Here is a 22,092-nt window from a genome sequence, read left to right as displayed (position 1 = left end):
TGAGAGAGGGGGACTGAGACCCCAGTCAGTGTATAGATATCTCCCTGAGAGAGGGGGGACTGGGACCCCAGTCTGAGTACAGGTATCTCCCTGAGAGACTGAGACCCCCCGGTCAGTGTACAGATATCTCCCTGAGAGGGACTGAGCGGCCCCAGTCAGTGTACTGGTATCTCCCTGAGAGAGGGGGACTGAGACACCAGTCAGTGTACAGGCTACGAAGTCCTCACCGTGTTAGAAATCCAATCTTCTTCCATTCCAGGTGTCAGCCGTGGCTCAGTGGGCAGCACTCTTACCTCAGAGTCAGAATGTCGTGGGTTTGAGTCCCACTCCAGAGACCCGAGCCCATAATCCAGACTGACTCTCCCAGTGCAGAGGGAGGTGCCATCTTTTAAATGGGAGAGGGAGGAAGAGGGAGTTTAATAACTCAAATACTGAAGAAGGAATGAGACTGTATAGACGGAACCAGTAAGACGCAGAGTACAGTTTATCGTTTATTGAGAAATCCACCAAAATCTGTTACACCTCTAAAATAAAATCCCGCCCAACAGTAAAATGGAAAGCCGGGTAAAAATTCGCCATTCACGGTGTCGCCACGGGCGAGACGGTGAAATACGGCATCAGCTGGCGTGGCGGGAGCTTCTCGACACGGCACCACCGAGAGCTGCCGTCGGTCAGAAAGCTGCACATCTCCAGGGAGACCGACGGGGCCAGGGGGCACACTGTGGGTGAGGTGGGAGGGGGGGGGGGGGGAAGAGAGGAGGAGAGAAGGGGGTAGGAAGAGAAGAGGGGGAAGAGAAAGGATCAGCGAGACAAGAGCGGGATGTCCGAGGTGTTCATGATGAGACTGGAATCGAGGCTCAGACTGTCTGAAACAGATACAAATAAAAGCAGACAGATCAGCAAACTGAGTAACCAGCGGTCAGACTGCACCTCACAAACCTCATCACTGCAGAGCAAATGTACGCTGCCCAAGCATAGTGACGACGTGCCTTGGCTGTAAAACATCGAACCCGCTGCTCCAGTATAACCACCACCAGCACCCCCTCCCTCCCCTAACCCCCCCCTCTCCCTTCCCCCAACCCCTGGGCCCCCCTGACCCAGAGGCGAGAGTGCGCTCCCCACTGAGTCACTGATGTTATTTTACAATTATTTTTTTTACTACCGAATAACAGTATCAGGAGCGCAATGTTTCCGGGTGAACGTGCTGTGGATCTGAACTCTCCGATCCTCCCCGATGCTGAGGACCCAGCTGGGACACAGAGAGAGAGAGGGAGAGAGAGAGAGAGATGTTCTCCCCCCACCCCCTCCAACTCACCACAGAGCAACACTTACCCTGGTCAAAGTTGAGTTTCTTGGCCGGCGACCCTTCTCCCAAACCTTCGATGTCCACCAGGTCGCTGTTGACGTCAGAGTCGTTGAGGGCGCTGAGGGTCACGTCTGCGGGAACAGAGGGAGAATATCACCACTCCCTCCGCAACACGGGAACCTCACTGCGGCAACCCACCACCTCCCTCCGGGCAGTTACCGGTGAACCTGGGACACAGGGAGGCGAGGGGGGGGGGGGGGGGGGGGGAAAATATCTGCAGGAGGGTCCCCGACACACATGAAAGCCACTGCTGCTGTAATCCCACGGTACAGCTCCTGTACCTGTCTGGGGAAGACGTTAGCAAACTGGAGTGGCCAGCCTCACTCCAGCACTCTTCACACGGAGCCTTCTGACCGAGCAATCACAGTCACAAAGCCTGAAGGACTCACCCCAGGAGTGGTCTCACATCCACCTGTTTACCCAAGTGCCCTTAACGTGCCAGGAACGATCTATCTGCCGATATTATCTAACGTTACAAATCTTAATGTTTGCGCGCACGCGCTTCCTGTCGTCACAATTTCTGGTCACGCTTTCACGTCATCGTTTTGCATTGAAAACCCCTATGTAAACATTTTGAATGGAACGCCCGTCACGGTGCAGTTGCGGACTCTGGCCAGTGGGTGATGCTGTGGCACAAGGTCTTGAAATCTCCCTCCCAACTCCGACGCCATCTTGTATATAATAGAAAAAAAATCTTCTATTCTTGACGACTGGCCAACCTAGAGTTAAAAACGGGGGAGGGGGAGGGGCTGGGGCTCCGGTGGAGGTGAACACTTAACTTTTAAAAAGCCAAACATTTTGTACTAATTGAAAAATAGAAAAGGGGAAAAAAGAGCTGGAAACATTGGAAATACAGAGTCAGCGTCTGTAGAGAGTAAAGACAGGTTAATATTTCAGGGGTTAACCCCTCGTCACAACATTTCGGGTTATTGAAATGTTCTCACCCCCGCCATTATAAAATGAGGGGGCAGCAGGGGGGAGGACTTTAAATAAAGTACCTCCCCTTTAAGACTGTCCTTCCCCTTTAATTGGTATAACATGATGGTTTTTTTTTTGCCGTCCTGTATCGGACCCCCTGCCTCAGGAGGCCAACCCCACCCCCTCCCCAGCCACCACGCCCCCCACCCCCCAACCAACCTTACCTGACGTCTTCTGCTTCTTAACAGCCGATGAGTCCGGGGGGGCCGCGTTCCCCACCGCAGTGGCTGTGGGCGGCCCTGAGACACCGGCCCCTGTCGTGCCCGTCGGCGTCTTCTTCTGCGTCTTCTTGGGAGACTCTGAGGGGAGGGGCACGCTGCTGTCCTCGTAGACCTTGCGCTTCACTGTGGTCTTGATCTGGGCGCTGAAAGGCCGGGGGGGGGGGGGGGTGGGGGAGCAAGAGAGGAACGTTAGTACCAGCGCGATACGCATCAGACCCGCTGTCTCCGCCCAACCACAGGTCCGTCGCCGTTTTTGGGGGGCCGAGACGAACTTGCTTTACGTAGCGCCTTTCACAACCTCAGGACGCCCCAAAGTGATTCACAGCCGATGAAGCACTTTTTAAAAAAAATTTGTCGTCACTGTTGTGATGTAGGAAACGCGGCAGCCAATTTGCACACAGCAAGGTCTCACAAACAGCAATGTTGATAATGACCAGATAATGTGATTTATTGATGTTTTACGTCCACCCGAGAGGGCAGACGGGGCCTCGGTTTAACGTCTCGTCCGAGAGGCGGCGCCTCCGACAGCGCACAGCACTCCCTGGGAGTGTCAGCCTGCATTTTGGGCTCAAGTCTCTGGAGTGGGACTTGAACCCGCGACCTTCTGACTCAGAGGCGAGAGAGTGCTGCCCACTGAGCAACGGGTGATGGCCAAAGCTGCGACTACTTTGAAAGCAGGCCGATAAATCCTCAGCCGACCGTGAGTCAAGTCCCGAGCCGGGATGCAGCGCGTTGCCCGCGATAACACAGCGGCTGCCCAGTACCGATGCCCAGCCGGGTCTGCGCCCAGTCAGTCAGTGATGCTGGGCTGTGGGGGGGGGGGGGGGTCATAAAATCAGCCAGGGTTCCTGCTCCCTACTCCCTCTGGAAGGAGTGCGAGGAAAACAGGGTCAGGCTGGCCTCCGGTGCCTCCCACCAGACACCCGTCTGGGTCCGCACATACAGGGTGCGCCCCCCACCCCCCCACCTACCCCAGGCAGGGTACCAGAGGACAGCCATGGAGCCGTATTCTGGAGGGAGGGTCAACACCTTCTGGAGAGCTGAGGGAGCGAGGCACTGGGCTGAAGTAGCCAATTAGCGCCATCCGATTTCAAGTGCGACGGTAGCTTCTGCCCTTTTATTATAAATAGATACAACTCGGAGGATTCTGGATAAGATAAACATTTACATTATGTACATACGTTAAAGGGGCCTCTTTACCCGTACATTAAAGAGGTTCCCATCCCTGTCAGGCCATCGATGGAGTTCTGCACTACCTACTATAACATTTTATTGTTCATATATAACAGAGACAAGCAGCAATGGACAGGAGAAAAGGCTGGTACTGTTTGCACATCACAGGCTCACAAAGGACAATGTGAAATGACCAGTTCCTTCCCCATCTCCCCTCAACTGTTGGTTGGCCAATTTGGACTTTGGTGGCCACTGTTTCCCCATCGCACCACCTGGCTCTTTCTTACACGAGTTCGGTGTCCTGGCCTTGTAACTCTTCCGTCAACTCATTCCAGCTGATGTTCATCGTCTTGCGCAAAGAAATGCTTCCTAATTTTTCCCTTTCACACCCCGACCCTGTGCCCTCTTGTCCCTCCACCGCACCGTGGCTGCAGTGCGTACCATCTACAGGATGCGCTGCAGCAACTCGCCAAGGCTTCTGCGGCAGCGCCTCCCAAACCCGTGACCTCTACCACCTAGAAAGACAGGGGCAGCAGGTGCATGGGAACAACACCACCTGCACGTTCCCCTCCAAATCACTCTCTGCTCCAACTTGGAAATACATTGGCCGTTCCTTCATTGTCGCTGGGTTAAAATCCGGGAACTCCCTCCCTAACAGCACTGTGGGAGTAATTTCGCCACATGGGACTGCAGCGGTTCAAGAAGGAGGCTCACCACCACCTTCTCAAGGGTCAACTCGGGATGGGCAATAAATGCCAGCCTTGCCAATGACGCCCACATGCCGAGAATGAATTTAAAAAGTCTGTTAAGTGCATGGTCATTAAATCTTATTTTATCCAGGAGCCTCCCAGATAACTGTTTGGACTGGTGAGAATGTCCAGCAATTCCTCTGCCCCTCATCCCCTTGCTCGCTCAGCCCCGGGCCCCCTCCTCCGCCCCCGGGGGCCCCCTCCTCCGCCCCCGGCTTACACTGTGCGGTCTTTGATGACGGTGCTGATTTTGTTTAAATCCTCTCCGAAGCGCTTTACGGCCGAACGCAGCATCTCAATCTCCGTGTCCGTCCACTTGGCACTGGCGGGAAGAGAGAGAGAGAAAGAAAACGTGGGAGAGCGGGGAACGCGGAGCGAGCAGGTGAACTTCCACGCGGGCACCAAACTCTACGTGGATTAGTGCTGACAGAACGCCCGAGGGAGTAAACATGGCCAGAGGCGGAAGTCACTGCCGGTGCACGTAACTCCTAGACTCGATCGAGCAGGGTGCCAGGCTGGAGTGTCGGCTCAGTAAATGTTCCGCCCGGTGTGGTCCTGAGCCAGGAATGTTAGTGCCGAGCTACTGAGGCACCAGTTCAGGGCTGCAGTTGGCCTCAATACGTTAAGTATGACAACTCACCATCCTGATCACTGTTCAGGAGCGTGTGCGTCTGGTTGTCAGCTAAGGATTAGGATCAGAAGCGATTCCTACCCCACCCCACCCCCTCCCACCCCACCCCACCCCACCCAAATATCTTGTTGACACTCACTGCCTAGCTTTGTAGATGAAGAACACGTGGGGCAAGATATCAGAGGGCAGTTGGCACCTGTGGAACTGCCCCCTCACCCGAGGTGGGGCGGGAGTGGGGAAGGAGGGGGGGTGGTGAGTGGGGAGGGAGGGGGGGGGGGGTGAGTGGGGAGGGAGGGGGGGGGTGAGTGGGGAGGGAGGGGGGGGTGAGTGGGGAGGGAGGGGGGGGTGAGTGGGGAGGGAGGGGGGGGTGAGTGGGGAGGGAGGGGGGGGTGAGTGGGGAGGGAGGGGGGGGTGAGTGGGGAGGGAGGGGGGGGTGAGTGGGGAGGGAGGGGGGGGTGAGTGGGGAGGGAGGGGGGGGTGAGTGGGGAGGGAGGGGGGGGGTGAGTGGGGAGGGAGGGGGGGGTGAGTGGGGAGGGAGGGGGGGGTGAGTGGGGAGGGAGGGGGGGGTGAGTGGGGAGGGAGAGAGAGGGGTGGAGTGGGGAGGGAGAGAGAGGGGTGGAGTGGGGAGGGAGGGCTGAGGTGGGGATGGAGGGAGGGATGGAGAGCGATTGGAGAGAGAGGGGTGAGGTAGGTAGGGAAGAGGAGGTTTGGCATGGGAGAGGGGTGAGTGGGTTCACATGAGCAAGAGAGCAAGAATCTTAAACTGGTCTGTATCCCACAGGAACACAATGACTCTCGACAAAATATCCCCAGTTATCTGTTGCGGCCCACTATTAGAACTCAGGGTCAGCATTAAGTTGGCAGAACTTGGTTAAGTGCAGAGTAAAGCTCCCTGCACTTCATTCCAATTCTGTATCGCGCCATGTCCCCTCATGCCTCCATCACCCGACTGGGTAAATTGAACAGTCATTTCCCCCACTTCACCCCACTTCACCTGCCCACACAAAAGCATCCCCTGCTGCACCAACCTGACATTGAACACTCCAGCCCAGCCATCGAGCGGCCTATCCGAATAGGACTGCCCCTTTCGTGCCAACTGGCCCCAAACCGTGGCAGTTTCTCTCTGTAGGCCTGTGCACGCTGGGGACTGGATTGAGACTGTCCAACTCATTTCACATAGGGCCCCTGACAGCCAGCAGAGAGAGGAGACGGTGACCAGTCTGCTCCCTACTGTCGGGCGACTGAGTCGTGAGTCAAGCGAGAGTGGATCTTATGGAGGTGTGCAAGATACCTGAGCTAGTTTTTATGCCCAGCGACAATGAACGGGTTGGTATTCTTGGCCGCTAGATGGAACAGAATAGGTTAATCCAGAGGACTGACAACAGGACAAGGCACAAACTAGTAAAAGGCAAACCGACTGATGCCAGGAAGCACTCTGTCCAGTGATTAACGCTGGGAATGGTGTCCCAGGTGGGGCAGTGGAGGAAAAACCCCCGAAATCATTCAAGAGCAAGTCGGATGGTGCGATGGGAAGAACTGTAGGTTGGCATGGAAGGGTCAGCTAGTTGGGCCAAACTGCTTTCCTCACCTGTACTTATCTTTATGAGGAGGTTTTCAACCCTGGCGGTTTTGAACCCGGAGCGTTGGGGTGAAAGGTCAGCGCCGCAGTCATGCTATCACGCCGTGCCTCGTGGGGGGTCTTAATTTACCCCTTTAAATTTGACTTTCATCCCCTTTTATTTCTTGACCTCTCATCAGGATGACACACAGGTAACCTGTGCCTGGGCTTCTTACAAGAATCACTGGGCGGTACGTAAACATAACCAGGGGCGGAAGGGAACACGGGAACAGGAGGAGGCCATTCAGCCCCTCGAGCCTGTTCCTCCGTTCGATCAGATCCTGGTTGATCTGTATCTTAATTCCATCTACCCGCCTTGGTTCCATAACCCTTAATACCCTTGCCTAACAAAAAGGGGTGGTGGGGGGGTGGGGAGGAGAGGGTAGGAGATAGCGGTCGAGACAAGGGTTCCACTTGCCTTTCCCCACCCACCCCCCTATTTACTGTCTATCGAGGTGACCCCCCCACCCCCGCCACGAGATCTGGCTCTCATTGCAGAATGCTGTTGAAGACACTAGTACCCGTGCCACAAATGGGCACCACACTGGCGCTCATTTCCAAGATGGGCGGCATGGTTTGGCCAAATGCCCGAAGAAGCGTCTCAGGCCATGGGACCTGGCGGTCTGCGGGCTACCTGGTGCGAACCTCAACAGGGTCAGAGGTCAGAGGGCGCGGGGAGGTCTTTAAAGGTATCGAGCCGCGCCAGACTTCTGCTGCGATCTACTTACCCAGCGGGTGAGGAGTCCGCCACTGGGTGAAGCTGCATGGTCAGTTCTCCCAGCTTGGTGAAAGCAGCCCCAGCCGCTGAGAATATCTCGCCCACCTGCAAGGTAAAAGGGCACAGGGGTCATGGGGCAACTGAAACAGTGCTGATAAATGCCAGGACTCGTAGGGTGTACTCCCTTTCTGAGGGGAAGTATCTTCCCTCTGCCTTGCAACAGAAGACCCATGTCCCATCACTGTGTGTGTGGGAATCACTGGGATAGACCCTCGTCTCATCACTGTGTGTGTGGGAATCGCAGGGACAGACCTGTATCCCAACACTGTGTGTGTGGGAATCACAGGGACAGACCCCCGTCCCAACACTGTGTGAGGGAATCAAGGCTGACACCTGAAGGAAATTAAATAGTCATTTTGTGTCCACTCTCTCTGTATACTAAGCAGCTCAGTTACAAACCTCAAGCAGAGTTCAAAGGGTCTTGCACCATTTGGCAGACCTTTTTCTCAACTCATTTAACCTGAGCCCCAACACAGCAGGATGGCACAATAATCTGGAGCTTCAGAGCCGAGATCATGCCCATGATTCACCAAAAGGTACCACACAATGGGGCAGCCTGATTCTTCTGCACTGGGGACAGGGGAAAGAGGGAACGAGGAAAGACAAGGGGGAGAGAGAGAGAGAGGAAAGGGGGCAGTACACAAGGGGGAGGGAGAAGGGAACGCAGTTGCTCGCTCGTACCCTCGATTCAAGGCCACTGTCATCTAAACCAGCATCATTCGATTTATCGCACGTTCCCTGCTACTCTCTTCAGCTCTGGAGCTGTCCTGCATTTATCGGCCTGAGAGCCCATGGTATCTCGGTTTAAAAACTGACAACACTTACCTTTGTGGATGCCGAGGTCATCCTGAGGGTGCCCTCTGACCTTTCTATGCCCAGTCAGACAAAACAACTCCCACGACCAGCAGGCAAGCAAGCCCAGGGCGAATTCAATCTCGGCTTTACTTTTAAATAACGTAACATAGACCTAAATTTGAGCCAGGCTGGTGCCAGTGCTAACTGTCATTAACCAAAGCCTGGGCTGGGTGCGGAGTATAAAATATTTTCTCCCCTCGATTAATGGTGACTTTAAACTCAATGCAAAATGCTGGAAATTTGATTTCTTTTATCTTAAAACTGCCACAAGATTTAGTAAAGTGTGGGCACCAAAATGCTGCTTAATCTTTTCAATCTTAACTTTCCTCTGGTGCAAATGGCAGGGATTTTCTCCCAAACCAAATGAGCTCAGTGCAATGCAGAAGAAGCACATGCAGCAGGGACTTTATATCAGATTCCCAGCATTTACAATTTATTTTATATTTTAATTAGTATTAAATGTTATTAAATCAACTCAACTGGTTGCAATGCACCAGCAAACCCCCCTCTCTTAAGCCTGGGGGTCAATTTTAAGCAGCTGCCCGGGAGCTTGTCTGTCACTCAGCCAGGCCGCTGCTCTGCCTGCACAGGCCCGGCCGAGCCTGCTGTCAGGTCGGATTCCGAGCCCCAGATCCCCCGACCTGCTGCTCGGCGTGTACCCCTTCCCCCCGCGACGATTGCTCCGCTCACCAATCGGCCCCCAACCCTAAGCCCCCCGGACTAGGCCGCACTCCTGGCGTCTCCCACAGCAACCGCCCCCGCCCCGCCCCGCCTCACTCTAACCGTTGATTGGCTAGGCTGCACGTCAATCAATAATCGTCCCGCGCTCATTGGAGGAATCGCACAGCGGGATCAGAGGTCCCGCCTCCACCGTGCCCACTGAGAGGAGAGGATCTAGTTGATTGACAGTCGGGCTTTCCACGCTGATTAGCCAATTCCGGATGTCAATCAAACACAATTAGCTCCCGCCCCTTTGCGTAAGGGCGGCAAAGCGGTACCGCAGCGCCACCCGGCGGCGGGAGGTCGGCACCGCAGCGTCACCCGGCGGAGGGAAGTCCGCACTGCAGCGCCACCCGGCGGCGGGAGGTCCGCACCGCAGCGTCACCCGGCGGAGGGAAGTCCGCACTGCAGCGCCACCCGGCGGCGGGAGGTCCGCAAGAACCGTCAGGCTTACAGGGATTGAAATAGCCAACAGGCCTCAGTGTCAAAGTTCAACTCATTATTGGCAGTCATATATGTATGGCTAGGTATGTAGAGATTAAATAGAATAAGCTAGTTGACATTATATAGAAAAATAGTTGAGCTAGGGTACTGTAGGGTATCCTAAAAACCTAACAGCCCATACAAGTAGGGTTGCCAACTCTGGTTGGAGGCATTCCTGGAGGTTTCATCATCATCATCGTCGACCTCCTGCCTCAAACCACCCACATTTCTTTGTACAATAATAGTTAACTCTCCTAGGATCCACCCTTGGTTGCCCAATACATCCATCCTCAGCACACCCCCTTCATATGCCAATTAATAAGCAGATCGATTGGATGATTCTTGACTGTCAATCAAACTACTTTCCCCACCCCCAAATCTCCAATATTTTCATAACAAATAAACATGTTCAAAGAAAATGAAAAACAATTTTTTTTTAAATGCCTGTGATTTTTCTCAAGTTTCTTGTAGCAGTATCTTGGAGATTAATCTTTAACTCTAGGACAATCCTGCAGGGTTGGCAACCCTACATATAAGTAAAAGCCTTGGCAGGATCAGTTTGGCTCAGTGGTAGCACTCCCACCTCTGAATCAGTAGGTCAGGGTGTTTAAGTCCCACTCCAGAGGCTTGAACACAAGACTGAATTCAATGCAGCACTGAAGGAGCACTGCACTATCAGAGTTGCCGTCATTTGGACGAGATTATGGCACTATTCGAAGAGCAGGAGAGCTCTCCTGGTGTCCTGGCCAATATTTATCCCTCAACCAACATCACCAAAACAGATTAACTGGTCATTCATATAATTTCCTGTTTGTAGGACTTTGCTGTACACAAACTAATTGTCATATGTGCCTTTGTAACAAGAGTGACTGCACATTTTTTATATGTAGTGTATGTCTATCATACTAGACCAGAAAGTGCAGGCTCTTATGAATCAAAAAGGTCACATGAGGCCATCATATATCCATAGAGCAGAAATTAGTGATTGGATGAAATGGTGAGGGGTTTTGATAGAGCAGATGAGGAGAAATTGTTTCCAGCGGCAGGAGATTCAGTAGCAACTTTCAAAAGGCAATTTGATAAATACTCAGAAAGAAAACAGTTGCAGGGCTATGGGCGAGTGGGACTAATTGGATAGCTCTTTCAAAGAGCAGGCACAGACACGATGGGCCGAATAGCCTCCTTCTGTACTGTATGATTCTGTAAATACTGCTCGGGGAAGAATGAATGTGTGGTTATACATCACATCCCTCAGGACGCCCAATTTATTTTGCAGTGCAAGAGTCAGAAAAGGACATAAAACTGCTTAACCAGCAGAACTGATCATTTCATCCATTTTATTGCATTTTTCTTTTTCCATTTACATTTCTGAAGGAACAGGTGGTGTTTTCCAAACTATTAACATCAAGACACAAAACTACTCAACTTATATTTAAAAAAAAATACAATTATATAGTTCTCATACACCGACGCTGCCTCATGACAAGACACCTACGTCAACATTCAAGGATTCCGGTCACGACAGGAATTGGTTGTGAAGGAACGGGATTGAACAGGAAATGGGAATTCCCTAAAATCGAGGGGAGAGGGACACAGCAGCACCCAAGGGTGCCCGAGGCACGGTACCACGCAAGTTCGGTGCTCCGACAGATACAGGGTGGGTCGCTTCATTACTTTCTGAAATGCAAGCCAGACGGCGACAGTCTGTTCTCCTCTTGCCCCTCCCTCGTTTTATTTCTGTAAATTTACATTGAAGGTTTTCAATTCTCAGTACGAACTAAACTCAAATCAACAATCCCACTCCCCTTGCTCCTCACCGGCCGCAAGGCTGGTGTTGGTCCTCAGGAAAGGCGGCAGAAGAGAGGGGGGGGGGGGGTAAATATCTACGCCACATTCCCTGCGCACCGATTTAGGACCGATCGTGCTTGCTCCAGGGAAGTCCGTCTCCGTGGCAACGAGCGCATATGATTTAGATAAGTCCAGAGATGTCACTAATGGTAAAGTCTGATGACTGCCCCCATCCCCCCCAACTTTCTTAGGAGGCACGCCCCCCCCCCTCCCCCCCCACAAAAGTGGACGTGTCAGGACCGTCCTGTGGGGAAAATGGGATGAACACCTTTCCAAGGCAGGGGGAGGCAAAAGCTGTCGTGGTCCCTTTAAGAGGTAACGTTACACCCCCCCGAACACTTCTCAATGCCTTCCATTCTCACCCCCACCTCAACCCAGCACTTAATGCCTTTCGTTTCACCCCCCCCCCCCAACGTCTTATGAGTTCCACACCGCTGGTCCGACACGGCCTGCAGGCGGCCAATTTAGGGAAAAGTGCGATGGCTGGGAGAGAGAGGGGTCACTGAAGGAGGGACTGAAGGACCTCAGCGGAGAGCGGAGGGACTGAAGGACCTCAGCGGAGAGAGGAGGGACTGAAGGACCTCAGCGGAGAGAGGAGGGACTGAAGGACCTCAGCGGAGAGAGGAGGGACTGAAGGACCTCAGCGGAGAGAGGAGGGACTGAAGGACCTCAGCGGAGAGAGGAGGGACTGAAGGACCTCAGCGGAGGGAGGAGGGACTGAAGGACCTCAGCGGAGAGAGGAGGGACTGAAGGACCTCAGCGGAGAGAGGAGGGACTGAAGGACCTCAGCGGAGAGAGGAGGGACTGAAGGACCTCAGCGGAGAGAGGAGGGACTGAAGGACCTCAGCGGAGAGAGGAGGGACTGAAGGACCTCAGCGGAGAGCGGAGGGAGGGCAAAATCTCTCGACACGGATTCCCACATTTCACTTCAATCCCCAAATCAGCACACAAAGAGATCACAAACAGAACAGTTTATTAAAATTCATTTTCAACGCAGCCCGCCTGCCACCGTATTATTTAAATTTCAAATACAATTTTTTTTTGTATATCAAAAAAGAAAAAAAAACTTTTTTTTTAAAATAAAAGGTAACAGCAGTCGCTTAAAGGGGAGGGCGGCGGCGGGTTAAATAAATACCAGGGCAGGCCCAGGCGGGCTAGCGTACCATGTACTCCTTGCGTTTGTTGAGGCGAATCTGACAGAAGGAGAAACCCCCCAGGACGATGTAGATTCCAGCCGCTATGAAGCAGTTGTAACTGACTTGCTCGTAGAGTCGGTAGATTCTCTGCGGGGCATCTTTACTGCGGGAGGGGCACAATCCGCAATCAACTCGTTAAACACACTCGGGTTTTTAAGATCGCTCCCCCTCCCCTCCGAACAGGAGGAGGCCGTTCAGCCCCTCGAGCCTGTTCCGCCATTCTATCAGATCATGGCTGATCTGTAACCTAACTCCATCTACCCGCCTTGGCTCTGTAACCCTCGATACCCGCACCCAACAAAAAGTTATCAATCTCAGTCTTCAATTGACTCCCAGCCTCATCAGCTTTTTGGGGGAAGAGTTCCAGATTTCCACTCCCCTTTGTGTGAAGAAGTGCTTCCTGACATCACCCCTGAACGGCCTGGCTCTAATTTTAAGGTTATGCCCCCTTGTCCTGGACTCCCCTCACCTGAGGAAATAGTTTCTCTCTATCGACCCTATCAAATCCTTTAATCATCTTAATCACCTCAATTAGATCACCCCTTAATCTTCTGCTCGAGGGAATAGAAGCCTAGTCTATATAACCTGTCCTCAATTTAACCCTGAGCACCCCAGTATCATTCTGGTGAATCTGCACTGCACCCCCTCCAAGGCCAATAAATCCTTCCTGAGGTGCTAAATTCTTATCCTCGTTTTCAAATCCCTCCATGGCCTCGCTCCTCCCTATCTCTGTAACCTCCTCCAGCCCAACAACCCTCCGAGATCTCTGCGCTCCTCCAATTCTGGCCTCTTGCGCATCCCTGATTTTTAAATCGCTCCACCATTGGCGGCCGTGCCTTCAGCTGCCTGGGCCCTAAGCTCTGGAATTCCCTCCCTAAACCTCTCCGCCTCTCTCTCCTCCTTTAAGACGCTCCTTAAAACCTACCTCTTCGACCTAGCTTTTGGTCACCTGTCCTAATATCTCGTTAATCAAAAAGCAAAATACTGCAGATGCTGGAAATCTGAAATTAAAACCAGAAAATGCTGGAAACACTCAGCAAGTCAGGCAGCAAAAACAGTCATCATTTCAGGTGGAAGACCCCTGAGAGTTCTGACCTGAAACAATGGTGCTGTTTCTTTCGCCACAGATGCTGCCTGACTTGCTAAGTATTTCCAGCATTTTCTGGTTTTAATATCTCCTTGTAACTCGGTGTCAAATTTTGTCAGATTACACTCCTGTGAAGCGCCTTGGGATATTTTACTACGTTAAAGGCGCTATATAAATGCAAATTGTGCCCAGGACAGGACGCCAGACGGGGTCTGACCAGAGCTTCCTATAAATCGAAGCATAACTGCCCCTCCTTTGCATTCAAGACCCCCTCGAGATAAAAGCCGAGATTGCATTCGCCCGAGATTCCTTTATGTACCTGTGCACAATTCCAGCAGTCGCCCCCCTCAGCTAACAGACCATGATTCCCAAATCGAGCCCTGACTAGCAACCGTCCCCTATCTGACCGTGGAGGCGCGGGGAAAAAAAATGACTCACAGCCAAACCTAATCTGCCCGGACACTTGCCCTTCCAGCAGGGTCACCGGACAGCGATCAGGGGCCAGAGCCCTGGTTTGAATTCCTGCGGCCAGCTCGCGTTCTCCCGGTCGCCCTGGCTGATATCAGCAATCGAGCCAGAACCCAGCTTTGCTCAGCAAGCTCACTGAGCCACCAGGAGAACAGAACGGCTTAGAGCCTTAGCACAAGCACTAAAATCATTCTAAAATTCTGTGGTTTTTATTTTAAACTTTTGGCCTTTTTTTTCCCCCCCCACCCCCGATGGTTTGCCGTTTTCACATCAGCAAACTTCCCAATGCATCACCCGGACACGCAGTGGGAGGGGAGGGAAGGAGAGGGAGCATTGACCTCACCCAGGGTCAGTACCCCACCCCCCCCTTACCTCCCATCTCACCTCCCTTACCCCCTCTGCATCTCTCCCTCCCCCCCAACCCACCCAAAACACACACTTACTCTTCAAAGTCCTCCTCGGTGAACGGAATATCTTCAATCAGGACGGCCGAAGTGGACGTTAAAGAAGATCCCGAGGAGGGCCTGGAACATGAAAAATGCACCCGTAAAATGGCAGTCCAGGAAAGTGCCACCTTAAATCTCGCTCGCAACCGTGCCACCTTAAACCCCCCACCCCCAGGAGTGTGCCACCATAAACCTTCCCCCCTCACCAAACAGTGCCACCTCAAACCCCCTCTCTCTCCTCTCCCCATGGACAGCACCACCCTAAACCCCCCCCTCCCCATGGACAGCACCACCCTAAACCCCCCCCTCCCCATGGACAGCACCACCCTAAACCCCCCCCTCCCCATGGACAGCACCACCCTAAACCCCCCCCCTCCCCATGGACAGCACCACCCTAAACCCCCCCCTCCCCATGGACAGCACCACCCTAAACCCCCCCCTCCCCATGGACAGCACCACCCTAAACCCCCCCCTCCCCATGGACAGCACCACCCTAAACCCCCCCCCTCCCCATGGACAGCACCACCCTAAACCCCCCCCCTCCCCATGGACAGCACCACCCTAAACCCCCCCCTCCCCATGGACAGCACCACCCTAAACCCCCCCCTCCCCATGGACAGCACCACCCTAAACCCCCCCCTCCCCATGGACAGCAACACCCTAAACCCCCCCCTCCCCATGGACAGCACCACCCTAAACCCCCCCCCTCCCCATGGACAGCAACACCCTAAACCCCCCCCTCCCCATGGACAGCACCACCCTAAACCCCCCCCCTCCCCATGGACAGCACCACCCTAACCCCCCCCCTCCCATAGACAGCACCACCCTAAACCCCCCCCCTCCCCATGGACAGCACCACCCTAAACCCCCCCCCTCCCATAGACAGCACCACCCTAAACCCCCCCCTCCCCATGGACAGCACCACCCTAAACCCCCTCCTCCCATAGACAGCACCACCCTAAACCCCCCCCTCCCCATGGACAGCACCACCCTAAACCCCCCCCTCCCATAGACAGCAACACCCTCCCTCCTGCTCCCCCCCCCCCTCCCCCACCATGGACAGCGCCACCCTAAACCCCCTCCCCCCAGACAGCGCTTCATACATGTTTTTAAAAAAACACTAAAAGGAAAAGACCATTTGGCCCATCAGATGTGTGCCTTTTTGATAGATCAACTTCATCAAAGCAAATCCCTCAATCCTTTCTTTCTCTAGAAACACATCCTATTCCAATTTATTCCCAGTTGCTGCTCTCAGTAATTTTAAAAACTGTATTGCAAGGATTGAGTGATGTTAACCTAGTCCACATTCAGTGGCCATCCTCACCACCTGCCCTGAAAAGTGCTCTCGATGATCTCTGACCGACATGTTAAACAGAACATTCTTTAGATTACAGATTATAGAGAATTTACAGCACAGAAACTGGTCTATGCCGGTGTTAATGCTCCACATGAGCCTCCTCTCACCCTATCAGCATATCCTTCTATTCCTTTCTCCCTCATGTGTTTATCTAGCTTCCCCTTAAATGCATCTGTACTATTCACCTCAACTTGTGGTAGCGAGTTCCACATTCTCACCACTCTCTAGGTAAAGAAGTTTCTCCTGAATTTCCTATTGGATTTATTAGTGACTATCTTTATGTCCCCTCGTTCTGGTCTCCCCACAAGTGAAAACGTCTTCTCTGTCTACCCTATTAAACCCCTATTCGCCCACCATCAACATCCTGGGGGTCACCATAGACCAGAAGCTCAACTGGACCAGCCACAAATACTATGGCTACAAAAGCAGGTCAGAGGCTGGGTATTCTGCAGCGAATGACTCACCTCCTGACTCCCCAAAGCTTTTCCACCATCTACAAGGCACAAGTCAGGAGTGTGATGGAATACTCTCCACTTGCCTGGATGAGTGCAGCTCGTCACCATCCAGGACAAAGCAGCCCGCTTGATTGGCACCCCATCCACCACCCTAAACATTCACTCCCTCCACCACCGGCGCACTGTGGCTGCAGTGTGTACCATCCACAGGATGCACTGCAGCAACTCGCCAAGGCTTCTTCGACAGCACCTCCCAAACCCACGACCTCTACCACCTAGAAGGACAAGGGCAGCAGGCACATGGGAACAACACCACCTGCATGTTCCCCTCCAAGTCACACACCATCCCGACTTGGAAATATATCGGCCGTTCCTTCATCGTCGCTGGGTCAAAATCCTGGAACTCCCTTCCTAACAGCACTGTGGGAGAACCGTCACCACACGGACTGCAGCGGTTCAAGGCGGCGGCTCACCACCACCTTCTCAAGGGCAATTAGGGATGGGCAATAAATGCCAGCCTTGCCAACGACACCCACATCCCAGTAATAAATTTTTTTAAATCTTAAAAGACCACTATCAGGTCACCCCTCAGCCTTCTCTCTTCTAGAGAAAAGAGCCCCAGCCTGTTCAATCTTCCCAGAGATATAATCTCAGTTCTGGTATCATCCTTGTAATTTTTTTTGCACTCTCTTGTGCCTCGGTATCCTTTTTATAACATGGAGACCAGGACTGTGCACACGAGTGAACCAGTTAGCTTTTCCTGACAATCCGGCAGCTTTCATGGTAATTTATTTTCTGGTGCCACAAATGACCAGATAAATTGATCAGACGATCTAGGCAGACACCCCAATGCAGTTTGATTTGTGTAGCAGATAGTCCAGGGATCAGTGGTCGATGGAGTTCCTTCATGGACAGACTGATGTGGGTTAGGCTCCGAGCCCAAGTCTTGTATCAAGCGGGGCTCTCCCGTTCTCCTGGGTTTTCCTTGCTGGCGTTTTGGTTCGTGAAACGTCAAAAATCGGTTTCTCGGCCACTCTCTCCGCACCACCGGGCACCGTGAACGAGAGGCTCAGGAATGTGTGGAGACACGAGATCAGAGTCCAGGCCTTCAGCTCGCTGAAGGAGCAGGCCCAGATCCCCCAGTGTCACAGTGAGGGAGTTGGAGCTGACACATTCGGACTGAATCCTAAAATCAACTGGATGTTAGATCTGTAGAATCTGGCAGCACAGGAGGCGGCCATTCGGCCCGTCGTGCCTGTGCCGGCTCTTTGAAAGAGCTGTCCAATTTAATCCCAGACCCCAGCTTTTTCCCCCATAACCCTGAAAATTAGTCACTCTTCAAGTACCTGTCCAATTGCCTTTTAAAAGTTCCTATGGAATCTGCTTCCAGGGAGTGCGTTCCAGATCATAACAACCCTCTGAAAAAAATCTCATTCTTTTGCTAATTATTTTACATCTGTGACCTCTAGTTACCGACCCACTTGCCAGAGGAAATGGTTTCTCCCTATTTGCTCTATCAAAACCCCTCATTATTTTGAATACCTCTGTTCACACTTTATTTTTTTGAAAACACAGAGGCTGTGGAATGGATGACCAGAGAGTTAGTGATTAAAGCAGAAAGCACGACAGCATTTAAAGACGCGTTAGATAGGCAGCTGAAGGTAAAGGGGGGGAATAAAGGGATTTGGAACAAGGCAGGCACACGGGATTAGGGTTACTACTTGTGTGGAGGATAGACACCAACATGGACTAGTTGGGCCGAATGGCCTGTTTCCATGCTGTAATTTCTATGTAATTCTAAAGGAAGAGAAGCAGGGGGGAGGGCTCCCTGTGTCCTGGCCAAACATTCATACCTCGATCAAAGATCAGGTTAACCGGTGAATCACCTCTTTGCTGTCAGTGCCGTATTCACCCACACATAAATCCCTGGGACTCACACACACTCAGGTCAGCCGTCCCGCTCCCCAGCTGCCCCTGGATCAGACAGAGCGCCTTTCAGACCTCACTTCGATATATACTGCAGTGGGGGGGGAAGCAGAGTTATGCCAGTGGCCGCTAAACTGCCTAAATTTCAAGAGGGCGTCTCCAACGAGGTCGGACAGTGGTCTCAGCAACTCGTTCATATAAAAAAAAACAATTCTGAAGTTAGCTCGTCGGAACCTAGACTGCCCTCAAGTGGAAAGTGTGTGGGGGTGAGGATAGGTCTTGCTGTGATGGCTCACGTGGTTGAACAGCCAGCTCCAGTGTGCGTGACCACGCCGGCCCTCACTCGGGCAGCTGTGGAATCCGTGCCCCAGCGAGAGACTGCACCTCTGGGACGAGAGGTTGGAATCACCATGAGTTCAGTCGCTTGCGTGGCGAGGTCCCTTTAAGCTGTCTTGCCCTTGCGTCACTCCCTTCAGTTCAAGCAGCTCCCGATATTAGCCAGACGGGCAGGGAGGGGATTAACTTCACCTGGAACTCCTTGTCCCGTTTATCCACCCCCACACCTTGGCTCCAGCTGGTACGGACCAAGTACGAGGGCCTGCTGGCAGTTCGCAGGAGGTGGCCAGCAACATGGCGTCAAAGACAACCATTAAAGGGACAGCTGGCCACATTTCACACCTACCCCCAGCACTGCACAGTTAGAGCACAGCAAGCAGTGCAGACAGAGGGTCGGCCTTCGATTCAGGACGCCACAAGTCCACACTGCGTCTAGCCGCGATGGTTGAACAGGCTCAGCTGCGAGGTCCCCTACAGTCAAATAGCAGTGTGTCGGCAGCTATTTGTAGGGGTCGTCGCAGCTGAGCCTCTTCAACCACGTGAGCCATCACAGCAATACCTCACCCGACGTGCAGACACACGCACTTCCAGCGGGTACACTGGTTTGTTGGGGGGTGGGGGTGGAGGGAGAGATAGAAAGAAGGGGAACTTGCTGTAACAACACTTATCATGACCTCCAGATGTCCCAAAGTTTCTCACATCCAATTAATTATTTTGAAGTGCAGTAGCCGTTGTTCCGTAGACAAACACGGCAAACGATTTGCGCACAGCAAGCTCCCACAACAGCAAATGAGATTAAGTGACCAGACACGGGGGGAGAACTCCCCTGCTCCTCTTTGAACAGCACCGCGGGATCTTTTACTTCCACCCGAGGAAGCAGGACCTAAACTGAACGCCTCATCCGAAAGACGACACCTCCGACAGTGCAGCACTCTCCCAGCACTGCGCTGCAGTGCCAGCCTGGATCACGTGCTCAAGTCTCTGGAGTGGGGACCTGAATCCATGGCCTCCGGAGACCCAGTGTTCTACCAGTAACCAAATAGTCCAACCAATTTTTACTTCTTTTTACAAAAGAAATCCGGGTGGCCTCAAGTTTGGATTCCTGGATGGCGTCCACCTTCCGTAAACTTCAGCTCATCTGCTGCCCCATATCCTAACTCGCACCAAGCCCCGTTCACCCATCACCTCCTGTGCTCGCTGACTTACACTGGCTCCCAATCCGGGAACGCCCTCAAATTTAAAATTCTCATCCTCATGTTCAAATCCCTCCTCCTCTCTGAAACCTCCTCCAGCCCTACAATCCTCCGAGATCTCTGCGCTCCTCCAATTCTGGCCTCTTGCACATCCCCGATTTTAATCGCTCCACCATTGGCGGCCATGCCTTGAGCTGCCTCGGCCCTAACCTCTGGAATTCCCTCCCTAAACCTCGTTCTCCTCCTTTAAGACGCTCCTTAAAACCTACCTCTTCGGCCAAGCTTTTGTTCACCTGTCCTAATATCTCACGTGGCTCGTTGTCAAATTGTGTCAATTAAGCTCCTTGGAACGTTTCACCATGTTAAAGACACTATATAAATGCAAGGTGTTGTTGTTGGGTGGGGGAGGGTTGTACCTCAAAACTGTCAGCTTGTTAACGACTAAGCTACAAGGTGTCCCTGGAAAGAACAGCTGAGACCAGCCTGGGCAGGTAGTGACTTTACAGTAAACGAACAGCAGGATTGCTGAGGGAGAGTCACCCAGGTACCTCAAACTGTAGGGTTGGATGAATCCGGCCCAGACCGATCCCACACAACAGGCCCAGCCACCCACCCCCTGCGGAGCGCATGGCTTGGGGAATACCGAGAATGAGGAACAGAAAATATTACATAGAATTTCATACGTTACGAAGAGGAACACTCTCTCAGGGGGTTGGGAGGAAGGAGGCACTTCACAGGACAGCAATCAGACAAAAATTGACATCACGTCACATAAGGAAATATCAGGACAAGAGACCAAAGGTTTGGTCAAAGAGGCAGGTTTTAAGCTGCGTCTTAAAAGGAGAGAGAGAGAGCCGGAGAGGTTTAGGGAGGGAATTCCGGAGCTTAGGGCCTAGGCAGCTGAAGGCACGGCCGCCAATGGTGAGGCAAAGGAAATGGGGGATGGACAAAAGGCCAGAAGTGGAGGAACGCAGAGATCTGAGAGGGTTGTAGGTCTGGAGGAGGTCACAGAGATAGGGAGGCCATGGGGGGATTTGAACACGAGGATGAGAATTTTAAAATCGAGGTGTTGCTGGACAGGGAGCCAATGTGGGTCAGCGAGCACCGGGGGGTGATGGGTATCCAGGATTCTGACAAAGGGGCATCGACCCAAAACATTCACCCTACCTTCCTCCTCTCCACAGATACCACCTTACTTGTGGAGTGTTGCAGGCATTTTTGGTTTTTATAGAGGGGGTGTGGGCTGGGCACAGCAGCAGTTCGAGATTTACTGCAGAACTATTCACCAGTTTTATTCTGAGAACAGGCAAAGACCCTCAACTGGTTAGTAAACAGTTGAGGACAACAATTAGGATAGGGAGAGGATCAGCCAGTCCTGCTCATTATCCAGTGACCCCCCCACATCCTACATGTATAGACACGAGGCAAGAGCAGGTTTGGGCTCAGCTGTGATGCCCTCCATAGTCAAACAGCCTACCAATACACAGGATCTGGGAGGGGAGAAAGACACCAGAGAGAACCAACACCAGCAGCAGTCAGCACAGAAGGGGATAAATAAAGTTTTTGAAAAAAAAACTGCATTTATATTGCACCTTTCACGACCTCAGGATGTCCCAAAGCATTTCACAGCCAATGAGGTACTTTTGCAGTCACTATAACAAAAACTATTTCAGACGAAAGAGCCACAGATTACCTGGACCCACCTCACCCACGGTAAGAACACCTCCCACACCCAGCAAACTCGATACACAGTGAAACCCACTCACAACCTGCCCTGATAATGGAGGGGGGGGGGGGAAAAAATAACCTCAAGACACAGCACTGAAAAACCCACAGGGGCAAATCGACCTCAAAACGCACTGGGATCCCATCCATGGACTTATGAGCTTGTTACCCAGACCCTTGCAGGAGTGACCCCAGAGGGGGGGGGGGGGGGGGTGACAGGGACAAGGCCTGGGAGAAGCGAAATTGACCCAGGGCCCCCACCCCACCCAAGTCAGTTTCCTCCCCAGCTTGCTGAGAGTGGAAGTGAAATCGACTCACCAGCATGATCACTCCCCAGATGCTGAGGACAATGCCACAGGCTGCCAGCTTGGGGCCACAGCACAATAAAGAAGCCATCTCCCAGCTCCCAGCTCCAGCTGCCTCTTCCTTAAAAGAAATGTTACAAACTCCAGCTGATTGTGAAATGTATCAACCCTGGCACCG

General features: G+C 52.7%; 2 protein-coding genes across 4 annotated transcripts; both read right to left on the bottom strand.

The window, feature by feature from the left end:
• Nucleotides 1-478: 478 nt before the first annotated feature.
• LOC137302455 (chromatin complexes subunit BAP18-like) lies at nucleotides 479-9,053 on the bottom strand. Of its 3 annotated transcripts, none has more exons than XM_067972139.1 (6): nucleotides 8,340-9,053; nucleotides 7,465-7,559; nucleotides 4,708-4,809; nucleotides 2,509-2,708; nucleotides 1,333-1,437; nucleotides 479-862 (listed from the first exon to the last, which is right to left on the bottom strand). In XM_067972139.1, the coding sequence occupies exons 1-6, from the start codon at nucleotides 8,358-8,360 to the stop codon at nucleotides 858-860; spliced, it is 528 nt and encodes a 175-aa protein (XP_067828240.1). In that variant the 5' UTR covers nucleotides 8,361-9,053; the 3' UTR covers nucleotides 479-857. The 3 variants fall into 3 exon arrangements, with proteins under 3 accessions (XP_067828240.1, XP_067828239.1, XP_067828241.1); XM_067972138.1 differs by having other exon boundaries at nucleotides 479-866; nucleotides 8,340-9,048; XM_067972140.1 differs by lacking the exon at nucleotides 4,708-4,809 and having other exon boundaries at nucleotides 479-866; nucleotides 8,340-9,047.
• A 1,839-nt stretch (nucleotides 9,054-10,892) lies between these two features.
• rnaseka (ribonuclease, RNase K a) lies at nucleotides 10,893-22,092 on the bottom strand. The gene is given in 4 exon segments (XM_067972137.1): nucleotides 10,893-12,719; nucleotides 14,615-14,664; nucleotides 14,666-14,695; nucleotides 21,928-22,092. Coding segments are annotated over 4 exon segments (303 nt in total). The 5' UTR covers nucleotides 22,006-22,092; the 3' UTR covers nucleotides 10,893-12,574.

The sequence above is a fragment of the Heptranchias perlo genome, chromosome 35, assembly GCF_035084215.1.
Source record: "Heptranchias perlo isolate sHepPer1 chromosome 35, sHepPer1.hap1, whole genome shotgun sequence".
In the NCBI taxonomy this organism is placed as follows: Eukaryota; Metazoa; Chordata; class Chondrichthyes; order Hexanchiformes; family Hexanchidae; genus Heptranchias; species Heptranchias perlo.
This window is presented reverse-complemented; position numbering and strand designations above follow the sequence as displayed.

Excerpts from the sequence above, each read along its gene's own strand:
- LOC137302455 (XM_067972138.1), bottom strand. The coding sequence starts at position 8,360 with ATGACCTCGGCATCCACAAAG. Across the intron at positions 1,438-2,508 it reads TAAGAAGCAGAAGACGTCAG|ACGTGACCCTCAGCGCCCTC; the intron begins GTAAGGTTGGTT and ends CTGTTCCCGCAG. Across the intron at positions 867-1,332 it reads GAAACTCAACTTTGACCAGG|ACAGTCTGAGCCTCGATTCC; the intron begins GTAAGTGTTGCT and ends TATCTGTTTCAG.